The sequence below is a fragment of the Silurus meridionalis genome, chromosome 9 (assembly GCF_014805685.1).
Source record: "Silurus meridionalis isolate SWU-2019-XX chromosome 9, ASM1480568v1, whole genome shotgun sequence".
Taxonomy (NCBI): domain Eukaryota; kingdom Metazoa; phylum Chordata; class Actinopteri; order Siluriformes; family Siluridae; genus Silurus; species Silurus meridionalis.
In genome coordinates this window covers 23,646,449-23,663,933 of record NC_060892.1, presented here as the reverse complement: position 1 = coordinate 23,663,933, position 17,485 = coordinate 23,646,449, and the positions used below count along the sequence as shown (strand labels likewise).

Here is a 17,485-nt window from a genome sequence, read left to right as displayed (position 1 = left end):
ACTTTTCACTGAATGCCAACTTATTATTGCTTACAAAATTAAGATATTACTTTTCTCTAACAAACTTGTACCTGATGTGGTTTGGCTCTTGGAGGTACTTGATAGTGAGCCTGTGGTGCTAACGGCTTTTAATAGAACAAACAGAACACATGGTTGCGTGAACATGTAGGTAACACAGCATATACCAACCATTTGTATGTGTCTACTATCACACTATAAATATGTATCACTGAACTCCATTCCAGCGCCAATAATTTGTAACAGCTGATTTCAGATTTTTCGAGTTAAATTTAGGATTGTGCTGTGTTTTTCCTTTGCATATTTGGATGTGAATTATTTTTTAACTTCAGGCTGTTAAGGAGATTCCTAAACATTTGGTTTAAACATTGACTCATTGCTGCAGCTGTTTATGTACCTCCTCCACTTGGCAGTATCAAAGCATGATGCAGCCACCACCATGCTTCAACGTCACAATTACACATTTTAGAATGGAGGTGGGAAAAATCATGTACACTGGCTGCTCACACAACCAGAAAACATCACTTTTTTGTTATTTTTGTAAAAAATATTTAAAAAAATGCAAGATTAGGTGGATGGTATGCACACCCCTAAACTATTTCTATTTATGAACCCCCTTTTTAAAGACTCTTACCATTTTGCGTTTAGAGACTCCTGATTTCACAATTTTCTTACACTTTCTTGCAAGTTCAGATAATTTGTAATGGTGTCTCCTGTGTAAAGCTTATTTCCGATTCTTTGAGTTGGATTTAGTGCTGGATCTTATTTTCCTTTATTTATTGGGATCTATTTATCTCAACAAACTGTTTTCAATAGTTTAATTTAAAAAAAAAAAAAAAAACTATTTGGGCGTGAAAAGAATAAAGAAATATATCAGCTGTAAGATTTTACACTTGAACATTAGTGGGAATGGAAACCAGTTCTAATACTTTTCACTGAATGCCAAACTTATTATTGCTTACAAAATTAAAATATTACTTTTCTCTAACAAACTTGTACCTGATGTGGTTTGGCTCTTGGAGGTACTTGATAATGAGCCTGTTGTGCTAAAGGCTTTTAATAGAACAAACAGAACACATGGTTGCATGAACATGTAGGTAACACAGCATATACCAACCATTTGTATGTGTCTACTATCACACTATAAAACTTCACAAATTAAACACTCGGTGGTTGTTAAAACTAAATAGAAACGTATCTGCTGTAGCGTATTAAACTTCATGGTTAGGTTGGATGGAAGCAATACTAATACTTATCACTTTATGCCATTTTTATTATTCCCAACAAAAGAACGATATTACCTATCTTCACTAAATTTGTACCTGATGTGTTTTGTTGGGAGATGCTTGTGGGTGAGCCTGTTGTGTTACTGCCTTTTAATTGAACAAACAGAAAACATGAGTGAGCGAACATGTAAGTAAAACAGCGGGTAACAAGTATTTGTATGTTTCTACAGTTACCCTATAAACAAATTCTAATACTTTTTACTGAACTCCATATTTATTATTCCCTACAAAATGAAGATATTACTTATCCATTGCAAAGTTGTACCTGAGGTGTTTGTGCAAGAGCATGTTATGTAAACTGCTTTTAATAGAACAAATAAAACACATGATTGCATGACCATGTAGTTAACACAGCACATACCAACCATTTGTATGTATCTACTATCAAACTATAAATGTGTATCACTGAACTCCATTCCTATTTTACACTGCAATACAAAGGAACAATGATTGTCAGGTGTGTGTGTGTGTGTGTGTGTGTGTGTGTGTGTGTGTGTGTGTGTGTGTGTGTGTGTAAGTGAGCAAAGCAGCATTGTTATCCAGCATTGTTCTATGTATCTATGTATCTATGTATCTATCTATCTATCTATCTATCTATCTATCTATCTATCTATCTATCTATCTATCTATCTATCTATCTATCTATCTCAAATAAATAAATGACTATTTTGGCGTGAAAAGAATAAAGAAATATATCAGCTGTAACTTTTTACACTTGAACATTAGTGGGAATGGAAACCAGTTCTAATACTTTTCACTGAATGCCAACTTATTATTCCTTATAACATTAAGATATTACTTTTCTCTAACAAACTTGTACCTGATGTGGTTTGGATCTTGGAGGTACTTGATAGTGAGCCTGTTGTGCTAATGGCTTTTAATAGAACAAACAGAACACATGGTTGCGTGAACATGTAGGTAACACAGCATATACCAACCATTTGTATGTGTCTACTATCACACTATAAATATGTATCACTGAACTCCATTCCAGCGCCAATAATTTGTAACAGCAGATTTCAGATTTTTCGAGTTAAATTTAGGATTGTGCTGTGTTTTTCCTTTGCATATTTGGATGTGAATCATTTTTTTAGCTTCAGGCTGTTAAGGAGATTCCTAAACATTTGGTTTAAACATTGACTCATAGCTGCAGCTGTTTATGTACCTCCTCAACTTGGCAGCCTCAAAGCATGATGCAGCCACCACCATGCTTCAACGTCACAATTACACATTTTAGAATGGGAGGTGGGTAAAAATCATGTAAACTGGCTGCTCACACAACCAAAAACATCACTTTTTGTTATTTTTGTAAAAATATTTAAAAATGCAAGATTAGGTGGGTGTTAAAACAAAAAGAGCAATATCTGCTGTAGCGTATTAAACTTCATGGTTAGGTTGGATGGAAGCAATACTAATACTTATCACTTTATGCCATTTTTATTATTCCCAACAAAAGAACGATATTACCTATCTTCACTAAATTTGTACCTGATGTGTTTTGTTGGGAGGTGCTTGTGGGTGAGCCTGTTGTGTTACTGCCTTTTAATTGAACAAACAGAAAACATGAGTGAGCGAACATGTAAGTAAAACAGCGGGTAACAAGTATTTGTATGTTTCTACAGTTACCCAATAAACAAATTCTAATACTTTTTACTGAACTCCATATTTATTATTCCCTACAAAATTAAGATATTACTTATCCATTGCAAAGTTGTACCTGAGGTGTTTGTGCAAGAGCATGTTATGTAAACTGCTTTTAATAGAACAAATAAAACACATGATTGCATGACCATGTAGTTAACACAGCACATACCAACCATTTGTATGTATCTACTATCAAACTATAAATGTGTATCACTGAACTCCATTCCTATTTTACACTACAATACAAAGGAACAATGATTGTCAGGTGTGTGTGTGTGTGTGTGTGTGTGTGTGTGTGTGTGTGTGTGTGTGTGTGTGTGTTTCTGTGTGTGTGTAAGTGAGCAAAGCAGCATTGTTATCCAGCATTGTTCTATGTATCTATGTATCTATGTATCTATCTATCTATCTATCTATCTATCTATCTATCTATCTATCTATCTATCTATCTATCTATCTATCTATCTATCTATCTATCTATCTCAAATAAATAAATGACTATTTTGGCGTGAAAAGAATAAAGAAATATATCAGCTGTAACTTTTACACTTGAACATTAGTGGAATGGAAACCAGTTCTAATACTTTTCACTGAATGCCAACTTATTATTCCTTATAACATTAAGATATTACTTTTCTCTAACAAACTTGTACCTGATGTGGTTTGGCTCTTGGAGGTACTTGATAGTGAGCCTGTTGTGCTAATGCCTTTTAAAAGAACAAACAGAACACATGGTTGCGTGAACATGTAGGTAACACAGCATGTACCAACCATTTATATGTGTCTACTATCACACTATAAATATGTATCACTGAACTCCATTCCAGCGCCAATAATTTGTAAGAGCAGATTTGAGATTTTTCGAGTTAAATTTAGGATTGTGCTGTGTTTTTCCTTTGCATATTTGGATGTGAATTATTTTTTAACTTCAGGTTGTTAAGGAGATTCCTAAATATTTGGTTTAAACATTGACTCATAGCTGCAGCTGTTTATGTACCTCCTCCACTTGGCAGCCTCAAAGCATGATGCAGCCACCACCATGCTTCAACGTCACAATTACACATTTTAGAATGGAGGTGGGAAAAATCATGTACACTGGCTGCTCACACAACCAGAAAACATGACTTTTTGTTAGTTTTGTAAAAATATTTAAAAATGCAAGATTAGGTGGATGGTATGCACACCCCTAAACTATTTCATTTTATGAACCCCTCTTTTTAAAGACTCTTACCATTTTGCGTTTAGAGACTCCTGATTTCACTTGGTGCAATTTTCTTACACTTTCTTGCAAGTTCAGATAATTTGTAATGGTGTCTCCTGTGTAAAGCTTATTTCAGATTCTTTGAGTTGGATTTAGCGCTGGGTCTTATTTTCCTTTATATATTGGGATCTATCTATCTCAACATACTGTTTTCAATAGTTTAATAAAAAAATTATAAATAACTATTTGGGCGTGAAAAGAATAAAGAAATATATCAGCTGTAACTTTTTACACTTGAATATTAGTGTGAATGGAAACCAGTTCTAATACTTTTCACTGAATGCCAACTTATTATTGCTTACAAAATTAAGATATTACTTTTCTCTAACAAACTTGTACCTGATGTGGTTTGGCTCTTGGAGGTACTTGATAGTGAGCCTGTGGTGCTAACGGCTTTTAATAAAACAAACAGAACACATGGTTGTGTGAACATGTAGGTAACACAGCATATACCAACCATTTGTATGTGTCTACTATCACACTATAAATATGTATCACTGAACTCCATTCCAGCGCCAATAATTTGTAACAGCTGATTTCAGATTTTTCGAGTTAAATTTAGGATTGTGCTGTGTTTTTCCTTTGCATATTTGGATGTGAATTATTTTTTAACTTCAGGCTGTTAAGGAGATTCCTAAACATTTGGTTTAAACATTGACTCATTGCTGCAGCTGTTTATGTACCTCCTCCACTTGGCAGTATCAAAGCATGATGCAGCCACCACCATGCTTCAACGTCACAATTACACATTTTAGAATGGGAGGTGGGAAAAAATCATGTACACTGGCTGCTCACACAACCAGAAAACATCACTTTTTGTTATTTTGTAAAAATATTTAAAAATGCAAGATTAGGTGGATGGTATGCACACCCTAAACTATTTCTATTTATGAACCCCTTTTTTAAAGACTCTTACCATTTTGCGTTTAGAGACTCCTGATTTCACAATTTTCTTACACTTTCTTGCAAGTTCAGATAATTTGTAATGGTGTCTCCTGTGTAAAGCTTATTTCCGATTCTTTGAGTTGGATTTAGTGCTGGATCTTATTTTCCTTTATATATTGGGATCTATCTATCTCAACATACTGTTTTCAATTGTTTAATAAAAAATTATAAATAACTATTTGGGCGTGAAAAGAATAAAGAAATATATCAGCTGTAACTTTTACACTTGAATATTAGTGTGAATGGAAACCAGTTCTAATAATTTTCACTGAATGCCAACTTATTATTGCTTACAAAATTAAGATATTACTTTTCTCTAACAAACTTGTACCTGATGTGGTTTGGCTCTTGGAGGTACTTGATAGTGAGCCTGTTGTGTTACTGCCTTTTAATTGAACAAACAGAAAACATGACTTTTTGTTAGTTTTGTAAAATATATAAAAAATGCAAGATTAGGTGGATGGTATGCACACCCTAAACTATTTCTATTTATGAACCCCTCTTTTAAAGACTCTTACCATTTTGCGTTTAGAGACTCCTGATTTCACAATTTTCTTACACTTTCTTGCAAGTTCAGATAATTTGTAATGGTGTCTCCTGTGTAAAGCTTATTTCAGATTCTTTGAGTTGGATTTAGCGCTGGGTCTTATTTTCCTTTATATATTGGGATCTATCTATCTCAACATACTGTTTTCAATTGTTTAATAAAAAAATTATAAATAACTATTTGGGCGTGAAAAGAATAAAGAAATATATCAGCTGTAACTTTTTACACTTGAATATTAGTGTGAATGGAAACCAGTTCTAATACTTTTCACTGAATGCCAACTTATTATTGCTTACAAAATTAAGATATTACTTTTCTCTAACAAACTTGTACCTGATGTGGTTTGGCTCTTGAGGTACTTGATAGTGAGCCTGTGGTGCTAACGGCTTTTAATAAAACAAACAGAACACATGGTTGTGTGAACATGTAGGTAACACAGCATATACCAACCATTTGTATGTGTCTACTATCACACTATAAATATGTATCACTGAACTCCATTCCAGCGCCAATAATTTGTAACAGCTGATTTCAGATTTTTCGAGTTAAATTTAGGATTGTGCTGTGTTTTTCCTTTGCATATTTGGATGTGAATTATTTTTAACTTCAGGCTGTTAAGGAGATTCCTAAACATTTGGTTTAAACATTGACTCATAGCTGCACCTGTTTATGTACCTCCTCCACTTGGCAGTATCAAAGCATGATGCAGCCACCACCATGCTTCAACGTCACAATTACACATTTTAGAATGGGAGGTGGAAAAATCATGTACACTGGCTGCTCACACAACCAGAAAACATCACTTTTTGTTATTTTGTAAAAATATTTAAAAATGCAAGATTAGGTGGATGGTATGCACACCATTAAACTATTTCTGTTTATGAACCCCCTTTTTAAAGACTCTTACCATTTTGCGTTTAGAGACTCCTGATTTCACAATTTTCTTACACTTTCTTGCAAGTTCAGATAATTTGTAATGGTGTCTCCTGTGTAAAGCTTATTTCCGATTCTTTGAGTTGGATTTAGTGCTGGATCTTATTTTCCTTTATATATTGGGATCTATTTATCTCAACATACTATTTTCAATTGTTTAATTAAAAAAATAATAAATAAATATTTGGGCGTGAAAAGAATAAAGAAATATATCAGCTGTAACTTTTACACTTGAATATTAGTGTGAATGGAAACCAGTTCTAATACTTTTCACTGAATGCCAACTTATTATTGCTTACAAAATTAAGATATTACTTTTCTCTAACAAACTTGTACCTGATGTGGTTTGGCTCTTGGAGGTACTTGATAGTGAGCCTGTTGTGTTACTGCCTTTTAATTGAACAAACAGAAAACATGACTTTTTGTTAGTTTTGTAAAAATATTTAAAAATGCAAGATTAGGTGGATGGTATGCACACCCTAAACTATTTCTATTTATGAACCCCTTTTAAAGACTCTTACCATTTTGCGTTTAGAGACTCCTGATTTCACAATTTTCTTACACTTTCTTGCAAGTTCAGATAATTTGTAATGGTGTCTCCTGTGTAAAGCTTATTTCCGATTCTTTGAGTTGGATTTAGTGCTGGATCTTATTTTCCTTTATATATTGGGATCTATTTATCTCAACAAACTGTTTTCAATAGTTTAATTTAAAAAAAAAAAAAAAAAAAAACTATTTGGGCGTGAAAAGAATAAAGAAATATATCAGCTGTAAGATTTTACACTTGAACATTAGTGGGAATGGAAACCAGTTCTAATACTTTTCACTGAATGCCAAACTTATTATTGCTTACAAAATTAAAATATTACTTTTCTCTAACAAACTTGTACCTGATGTGGTTTGGCTCTTGGAGGTACTTGATAGTGAGCCTGTTGTGCTAAAGGCTTTTAATAGAACAAACAGAACACATGGTTGCATGAACATGTAGGTAACACAGCATATACCAACCATTTGTATGTGTCTACTATCACACTATAAAACTTCACAAATTAAACACTCGGTGGTTGTTAAAACTAAATAGAAACGTATCTGCTGTAGCGTATTAAACTTCATGGTTAGGTTGGATGGAAGCAATACTAATACTTATCACTTTATGCCATTTTTATTATTCCCAACAAAAGAACGATATTACCTATCTTCACTAAATTTGTACCTGATGTGTTTTGTTGGGAGGTGCTTGTGGGTGAGCCTGTTGTGTTACTGCCTTTTAATTGAACAAACAGAAAACATGAGTGAGCGAACATGTAAGTAAAACAGCGGGTAACAAGTATTTGTATGTTTCTACAGTTACCCTATAAACAAATTCTAATACTTTTCACTGAATGCCAACTTATTATTGCTTACAAAATTAAGATATTACTTATCCATTGCAAAGTTGTACCTGAGGTGTTTGTGCAAGAGCATGTTATGTAAACTGCTTTTAATAGAACAAATAAAACACATGATTGCATGACCATGTAGTTAACACAGCACATACCAACCATTTGTATGTATCTACTATCAAACTATAAATGTGTATCACTGAACTCCATTCCTATTTTACACTACAATACAAAGGAACAATGATTGTCAGGTGTGTGTGTGTGTGTGTGTGTGTGTGTGTGTGTGTGTGTGTGTGTGTGTGTGTGTGTGTGTGTGTTTCTGTGTGTGTGTAAGTGAGCAAAGCAGCATTGTTATCCAGCATTGTTCTATCTATCTATCTATCTATCTATCTATCTATCTATCTATCTATCTATCTATCTATCTATCTATCTATCTATCTATCTATCTATCTATCTATCTATCTATCTATCTATAATAAATAAATGACTATTTTGGCATGAAAAGAATAAAGAAATATATCAGCTGTAACTTTTACACTTGAACATTAGTGTGAATGGAAACCAGTTCTAATACTTTTCACTGAATGCCAACTTATTATTGCTTACAAAATTAAGATATTACTTTTCTCTAACAAACTTGTACCTGATGTGATTTGTTGGGAGATGCTTGTGGGTGAGCCTGTTGTGCTAATGGCTTTTAATAGAACAAACAGAACACATGGTTGCGTGAACATGTAGGTAACACAGCATATACCAACCATTTATATGTGTCTACTATCACACTATAAAACTTCACAAATTAAACACTCGGTGGTTGTTAAAACTAAATAGAAACGTATCTGCTGTAGCGTATTACACTTGATGGTTAGGTTGAATGGAAACCAGTTCTAATACTTTTACTGAACTCCATTCCTACTTTATACTACAATACAAAGGAACAATGATTGTGTGTGTGTGTGAGTGTAAATCAGCAAAGCAGCATTGTTATCCAGCATTGTTCTATGTATCTATCTATCTATCATCTATCTATCTATCTATCATCTATCTATCTATCTATCTATCTCAAATAAATAAATGACTATTTTGGCGTGAAAAGAATAAAGAAATATATCAGCTGTAGATTTTACACTTGAATATTAGTGTGAATGGAAACCAGTTCTAATACTTTTCACTGAATGCCAACTTATTATTCCTTATAACATTAAGATATTACTTTTCTCTAACAAACTTGTACCTGATGTGGTTTGGATCTTGGAGGTACTTGATAATGAGCCTGTTGTGCTAAAGGCTTTTAATAGAACAAACAGAACACATGGTTGTGTGAACATGTAGGTAACACAGCATATACCAACCATTTGTATGTGTCTACTATCACACTATAAATATGTATCACTGAACTCCATTCCTATTTTACACTGCAATACAAAGGAACAATGATTGTGTGTGTGTGTAAGTGAGCAAAGCAGCATTGTTATCCAGCATTGTTCTATGTATCTATCTATCTCAAATAAATAAATGACTATTTTGGCATGAAAAGAATAAAGAAATATATCAGCTGTAACTTTTACACTTGAACATTAGTGAATGGAAACCAGTTCTAATACTTTTCACTGAATGCCAACTTATTATTGCTTACAAAATTAAGATATTACTTTTCTCTAACAAACTTGTACCTGATGTGATTTGTTGGGAGGTGCTTGTGGGTGAGCCTGCTGTGTCAATGACTTTTAATTGAACAAACAGAAAACATGAGTGAGCGAACATGTAAGTAAAACAGCGGGTAACAAGTATTTGTATGTTTCTACAGTTACCCTATAAACAAATTCTAATACTTTTACTGAACTCCATATTTATTATTCCTACAAAATGAAGATATTACTTTTCTCTAACAAACTTGTACCTGATGTGATTTGTTGGGAGATGCTTGTGGGTGAGCCTGCTGTGTCAATGACTTTTAATTGAACAAACAGAATACATGAGTGAGTGAACATGTAGGTAACACAGCATATACCAACCATTTGTATGTGTCTACTATCACACTATAAATATGTATCACTGAACTCCATTCCTATTTTACACTGCAATACAAAGGAACAATGATTGTCAGGTGTGTGTGTGTGTGTGTGTGTGTGTGTGTGTGTGTGTGTGTGTGTGTGTGTGTGTGTGTGTGTGTGTGTGTTTCTGTGTGTGTGTGTGTGTGTGTGTGTGTGTGTGTGTGTGTGTTTGTGTGTGTGTGTGTGTGTGTGTGTGTGTTTCTGTGTGTGTGTAACTGAGCAAAGCAGCATTGTTATCCAGCATTGTTCTATGTATCTATCTATCTATCTATCATCTATCTATCTATCTATCTATATCTATCTATCTATCTATCTATCTATCTATCTATCTATCTATCTATCTATCTATCTATCTATCTATCTATCTATCTATCTATCTATCTATAATAAATAAATGACTATTTTGGCATGAAAAGAATAAAGAAATATATCAGCTGTAACTTTTACACTTGAACATTAGTGAATGGAAACCAGTTCTAATACTTTTCACTGAATGCCAACTTATTATTCCTTATAACATTAAGATATTACTTTTCTATAACAAACTTGTACCTGATGTGGTTTGGCTCTTGGAGGTACTTGATAGTGAGCCTGTTGTGCCAACGGCTTTTATTAGAACAAACAGAACACATGGTTGCGTGAACGTGTAGGTAACACAGTATATACCAACCATTTGTATGTGTCTACTATCACACTATAAATATGTATCACTGAACTCCATTCCAGCGCCAATAATTTGTAAGAGCAGATTTCAGATTTTTCGAGTTAAATTTAGGATTGTGCTGTGTTTTTCCTTTGCATATTTGGATGTGAATTATTTTTTAACTTCAGGCTGTTAAGGAGATTCCTAAACATTTGGTTTAAACATTGACTGATAGCTGCACCTGTTTATGTACCCCCTCCACTTGGCAGCCTCAAAGCATGATGCAGCCACCACCATGCTTCAACATCACAATTACAAATTTTAGAATGGGAGGTGGGTAAAAATCATGTACACTGGCTGCTCACACAACCAGAAAACATCACTTTTTTGTTAGTTTTGTAAAATATATATAAAAAAATGCAAGATTAGGTGGGTGTTAAAACAAAAAAGAGAAATATCTGCTGTAACGTATTACACTTGATGGTTAGGTTGGATGGAAATCAATACTAAGATTTATTACTTAACTTTATTATTATTATTATTCCCAACAAAATATATATATTTCCTATCTTTTTTTCATTTGTACCTGATGTGATTTGTTGGGAGATGCTTGTGGGTGAGCCTGCTGTGTCAATGACTTTTAATTGAACAAACAGAATACATGAGTGAGTGAACATGTAGGTAATACAGCATGTACCAAATTTTTATATATTCTTATAGTCACACTAAAAACAATTATCACTCAAATCCATTCCTACTTTATACTACAATACAAAGGAACAATGATTGTGTGTGTGTGTGTGTGTGTGTGTGTGTGTGTGTGTGTGTGAGTGTAAATCAGCAAAGCAGCATTGTTATCCAGCATTGTTTAGTTACCTGTTATTTTGCTGGACATGAGTGTGGGTGAGGTTTGGATGGTGGCTGCAATGGTTGAGCTTTTTTCTGCAAATGATCAATATTATCAGTAGGTTGCTCTTTTTCTATCTATCTATCTATCTATCTATCTATCTATCTATCTATCTATCTATCTATCTATCATCTATCTATCTATCATCTATCTATCTATCTATCTATCTATCTATCTATCTATCTATCTATCTATCTATCTATCTATCTATCTATCATCTCTAATAAATAAATGACTATTTTGGCATGAAAAGAATAAAGAAATATATCAGCTGTAACTTTTTACACTTGAACATTAGTGTGAATGGAAACCAGTTCTAATACTTTTCACTGAATGCCAACTTATTATTCCTTATAAAATTAAGATATTACTTTTCTAACAAACTTGTACCTGATGTGGTTTGGCTCTTGAGGTACTTGATAGTGAGCCTGTTGTGCTAATGGCTTTTAATAGAACAAACAGAACACATGGTTGCGTGAACATGTAGGTAACACAGCATATACCAACCATTTGTATGTGTCTACTATCACACTATAAATATGTATCACTGAACTCCATTCCAGCGCCAATAATTTGTAACAGCAGATTTCAGATTTTTCGAGTTAAATTTAGGATTGTGCTGTGTTTTCCTTTGCATATTTGGATGTGAATTATTTTTAACTTCAGGCTGTTAAGGAGATTCCTAAATATTTGGTTTAAACATTGACTCATAGCTGCAGCTGTTTATGTACCTCCTCCACTTGGCAGCCTCAAAGCATGATGCAGCCACCACCATGCTTCAACGTCACAATTACACATTTTAGAATGGGAGGTTGGAAAAAATCATGTACACTGGCTGCTCACACAACCAGAAAACATGACTTTTTTGTTAGTTTTGTAAAAAATATTTAAAAATGCAAGATTAGGTGGATGGTATGCACACCATTAAACTATTTCTGTTTATGAACCCCTTTTTAAAGACTCTTACCATTTTGCGTTTAGAGACTCCTGATTTCACAATTTTCTTACACTTTCTTGCAAGTTCAGATAATTTGTAATGGTGTCTCCTGTGTAAAGCTTATTTCAGATTCTTTGAGTTGGATTTAGTGCTGGATCTTATTTTCCTTTATATATTGGGATCTATTTATCTCAACATACTGTTTTCAATTGTTTAATTAAAAAAAATAATAAATAACTATTTGGGCATGAAAAGAATAAAGAAATATATCAGCTGTAAGATTTTACACTTGAACATTAGTGTGAATGGAAACCAGTTCTAATACTTTTCACTGAATGCCAACTTATTATTGCTTACAAAATTAAAATATTACTTTTCTCTAACAAACTTGTACCTGATGTGGTTTGGCTCTTGGAGGTACTTGATAGTGAGCCTGTTGTGCTAACGGCTTTTAATAGAACAAACAGAAAACATGAGTGAGCGAACATGTAAGTAAAACAGCAGGTACCAAGTATTTGTATGTTTCTACAGTTACCCTATAAACCAGTTCTAATACTTTTCACTGAATGCCAACTTATTATTTCTTACAAAATTAAAATATTACTTTTCTCTAACAAACTTGTACCTGATGTGGTTTGGCTCTTGGAGGTACTTGATAGTGAGCCTGTTGTGCTAACGGCTTTTAATAGAACAAACAGAACACATGGTTGTGTGAACATGTAGGTAACACAGCATATACCAACCATTTGTATGTGTCTACTATCACACTATAAATATGTATCACTGAACTCCATTCCAGCGCCAATAATTTGTAACAGCTGATTTCAGATTTTTCGAGTTAAATTTAGGATTGTGCTGTGTTTTTCCTTTGCATATTTGGATGTGAATTATTTTTTAACTTCAGGCTGTTAAGGAGATTCCTAAACATTTGGTTTAAACATTGACTCATTGCTGCAGCTGTTTATGTACCTCCTCCACTTGGCAGTATCAAAGCATGATGCAGCCACCACCATGCTTCAACGTCACAATTACACATTTTAGAATGGGAGGTGGGAAAAAATCATGTACACTGGCTGCTCACACAACCAGAAAACATCACTTTTTTGTTATTTTTGTAAAAAATATTTAAAAAAATGCAAGATTAGGTGGATGGTATGCACACCCCTAAACTATTTCTATTTATGAACCCCCTTTTTAAAGACTCTTACCATTTTGCGTTTAGAGACTCCTGATTTCACAATTTTCTTACACTTTCTTGCAAGTTCAGATAATTTGTAATGGTGTCTCCTGTGTAAAGCTTATTTCCGATTCTTTGAGTTGGATTTAGTGCTGGATCTTATTTTCCTTTATATATTGGGATCTATTTATCTCAACAAACTGTTTTCAATAGTTTAATTTAAAAAAAAAAAAAAAAACTATTTGGGCGTGAAAAGAATAAAGAAATATATCAGCTGTAAGATTTTACACTTGAACATTAGTGGGAATGGAAACCAGTTCTAATACTTTTCACTGAATGCCAACTTATTATTCCTTATAACATTAAGATATTACTTTTCTCTAACAAACTTGTACCTGATGTGGTTTGGCTCTTGGAGGTACTTGATAATGAGCCTGTTGTGCTAAAGGCTTTTAATAGAACAAACAGAACACATGGTTGCATGAACATGTAGGTAACACAGCATATACCAACCATTTGTATGTGTCTACTATCACAATATAAAACTTCACAAATTAAACACTAGGTGGTTGTTAAAACTAAATAGAAACGTATCTGCTGTAGCGTATTAAACTTCATGGTTAGGTTGGATGGAAGCAATACTAATACTTATCACTTTATGCCATTTTTATTATTCCCAACAAAAGAACGATATTACCTATCTTCACTAAATTTGTACCTGATGTGGTTTGGCTCTTGGAGGTACTTGATAGTGAGCCTGTTGTGTTACTGCCTTTTAATTGAACAAACAGAAAACATGAGTGAGCGAACATGTAAGTAAAACAGCAGGTACCAAGTATTTGTATGTTTCTACAGTGACCCTATAAACAAATTCTAATACTTTTTACTGAACTCCATATTTATTATTCCCTACAAAATGAAGATATTACTTATCCATTGCAAAGTTGTACCTGAGGTGTTTGTGCAAGAGCATGTTATGTAAACTGCTTTTAATAGAACAAATAAAACACATGATTGCATGACCATGTAGTTAACACAGCACATACCAACCATTTGTATGTGTCTACTATCACACTATAAATATGTACCACTGAACTCCATTCCTATTTTACACTACAATACAAAGGAACAATGATTGTCAGGTGTGTGTGTGTGTGTGTGTGTGTGTGTGTGTGTGTGTGTGTGTGTGTGTGTGTGTGTGTGTGTGTGTGTGTGTGTGTGTGTGTGTGTGTGTGTGTGTGTGTGTGTGTGTGTGTGTGTGTGTGTGTGTGTGTGTGTGTGTGTGTGTGTGTGTGTGTGTTTCTGTGTGTGTGTAAGTGAGCAAAGCAGCATTGTTATCCAGCATTGTTCTATGTATCTATGTATCTATGTATCTATGTATCTATGTATCTATGTATCTATGTATCTATGTATCTATGTATCTATGTATCTATGTATCTATGTATCTATCTATCTATAATAAATAAATGACTATTTTGGCATGAAAAGAATAAAGAAATATATCAGCTGTAACTTTTTACACTTGAACATTAGTGTGAATGGAAACCAGTTCTAATACTTTTCACTGAATGCCAACTTATTATTCCTTATAACATTAAGATATTACTTTTCTATAACAAATTTGTACCTGATGTGGTTTGGCTCTTGGAGGTACTTGATAGTGAGCCTGTTGTGCTAACGGCTTTTAATAGAACAAACAGAACACATGGTTGCGTGAACATGTAGGTAATACAGCATATACCAACCATTTGTATGTGTCTACTATCACACTATAAATATGTATCACTGAACTCCATTCCTACTTTATACTACAATACAAAGGAACAATGATTGTGTGTGTGTGTGTGTGTGTGTGTGTGTGTGTGTGTGTGTGTGTGTGTGTGTGTGTGTGTTTGTGTGTGTGTGTGTGTGTGTGTGTGTGTGTTTGTGTGTGTGTGTGTGTGTGTGTGTGTTTCTGTGTGTGTGTAACTGAGCAAAGCAGCATTGTTATCCAGCATTGTTCTATGTATCAATGTATCTATCTATCTATCTATCTATCTATCTATCTATCTATCTATCTATCTATCTATCTATCTATCTATCTATCTATCTATTTATCTATCGATCTATAATAAATAAATGACTATTTTGGCATGAAAAGAATAAAGAAATATATCAGCTGTAACTTTTTACACTTGAACATTAGTGTGAATGGAAACCAGTTTTAATACTTTTTACTGAATGCCAACTTATTATTCCTTATAACATTAAGATATTACTTTTCTATAACAAACTTGTACCTGATGTGGTTTGGCTCTTGGAGGTACTTGATAGTGAGCCTGTTGTGCCAACGGCTTTTATTAGAACAAACAGAACACATGGTTGCGTGAACGTGTAGGTAACACAGTATATACCAACCATTTGTATGTGTCTACTATCACACTATAAATATGTATCACTGAACTCCATTCCAGCGCCAATAATTTGTAAGAGCAGATTTCAGATTTTTCGAGTTAAATTTAGGATTGTGCTGTGTTTTTCCTTTGCATATTTGGATGTGAATTATTTTTTAATTGAACAAACAGAATACATGAGTGAGTGAACATGTAGGTAACACAGCATATACCAACCATTTGTATGTATCTACTATCAAACTATAAATGTGTATCACTGAACTCCATTCCAGCGCCAATAATTTGTAACAGCTGATTTCAGATTTTTCGAGTTAAATTTAGGATTGTGCTGTGTTTTCCTTTGCATATTTGGATGTGAATTATTTTTAACTTCAGGCTGTTAAGGAGATTCCTAAACATTTGGTTTAAACATTGACTCATTGCTGCAGCTGTTTATGTACCTCCTCAACTTGGCAGCCTCAAAGCATGATGCAGCCACCACCATGCTTCAACATCACAATTACAAATTTTAGAATGGGAGGTGGGTAAAAATCATGTACACTGGCTGCTCACACAACCAGAAAACATCACTTTTTTGTTAGTTTTGTAAAATATATATAAAAAAATGCAAGATTAGGTGGGTGTTAAAACAAAAAAGAGAAATATCTGCTGTAACGTATTACACTTGATGGTTAGGTTGGATGGAAATCAATACTAAGATTTATCACTTAACTTTATTATTATTATTATTCCCAACAAAAGAACGATATTACCTATCTTCACTAAATTTGTACCTGATGTGATTTGTTGGGAGATGCTTGTGGGTGAGCCTGCTGTGTCAATGACTTTTAATTAAACAAACAGAACACATGGTTGTGTGAACATGTAGGTAATACAGCATGTACCAAATTTTATATATTCTTATAGTCACACTAAAAACAATTATCACTCAAATCCATTCCTACTTTATACTACAATACAAAGGAACAATGATTGTGTGTGTGTGTGTGTGTGTGTGTGTGTGTGTGTGTGTGTGTGTGTGTGTGTGTGTGTGTAAGTGAGCAAAGCAGCATTGTTATCCAGCATTGTTTAGTTACCTGTTATTTTGCTGGACATGAGTGTGGGTGAGGTTTGGATGGTGGCTGCAATGGTTGAGCTTTTTCTGCAAATGATCAATATTATCAGTAGGTTGCTCTTTTCTATCTATCTATCTATGTATCTATGTATCTATGTATCTATGTATCTATGTATCTATGTATCTATGTATCTATGTATCTATGTATCTATGTATCTATGTATCTATGTATCTATGTATCTATGTATCTATGTATCTATCTATCTATAATAAATAAATGACTATTTTGGCATGAAAAGAATAAAGA

At 33.6% G+C, this 17,485-nt stretch overlaps 1 protein-coding gene and 2 long non-coding RNA genes across 3 annotated transcripts in view; all 3 read right to left on the bottom strand.

Annotated features, from left to right (window-relative positions):
- The window catches only part of ptprc (protein tyrosine phosphatase receptor type C), a 78,220-nt gene that overhangs the window by 22,616 nt on the left and 38,119 nt on the right, over positions 1–17,485 (bottom strand). Inside the window, exons 47-55 of the mRNA XM_046857261.1 lie at positions 16,011–16,064; positions 11,587–11,652; positions 11,297–11,347; positions 10,620–10,673; positions 9,914–9,964; positions 2,125–2,178; positions 1,341–1,391; positions 1,018–1,071; positions 72–125 (exon numbers count right to left, since the gene is read on the bottom strand). Coding sequence (XP_046713217.1) covers positions 72–125; positions 1,018–1,071; positions 1,341–1,391; positions 2,125–2,178; positions 9,914–9,964; positions 10,620–10,673; positions 11,297–11,347; positions 11,587–11,652; positions 16,011–16,064 — 489 coding nt within the window. The remainder of the gene's footprint in view (positions 1–71; positions 126–1,017; positions 1,072–1,340; positions 1,392–2,124; positions 2,179–9,913; positions 9,965–10,619; positions 10,674–11,296; positions 11,348–11,586; positions 11,653–16,010; positions 16,065–17,485) is intronic.
- On the bottom strand, positions 4,546–5,530 carry LOC124391010. The gene is made up of 2 exons (XR_006926892.1): positions 5,483–5,530; positions 4,546–4,599 (listed from the first exon to the last, which is right to left on the bottom strand). It is a non-coding gene; the product is annotated as an uncharacterized LOC124391010 (long non-coding RNA).
- Positions 6,059–8,690, bottom strand: LOC124391009. Its single transcript, XR_006926891.1, has 4 exons — positions 8,657–8,690; positions 7,845–7,895; positions 7,522–7,575; positions 6,059–6,084 (listed from the first exon to the last, which is right to left on the bottom strand). It is a non-coding gene; the product is annotated as an uncharacterized LOC124391009 (long non-coding RNA).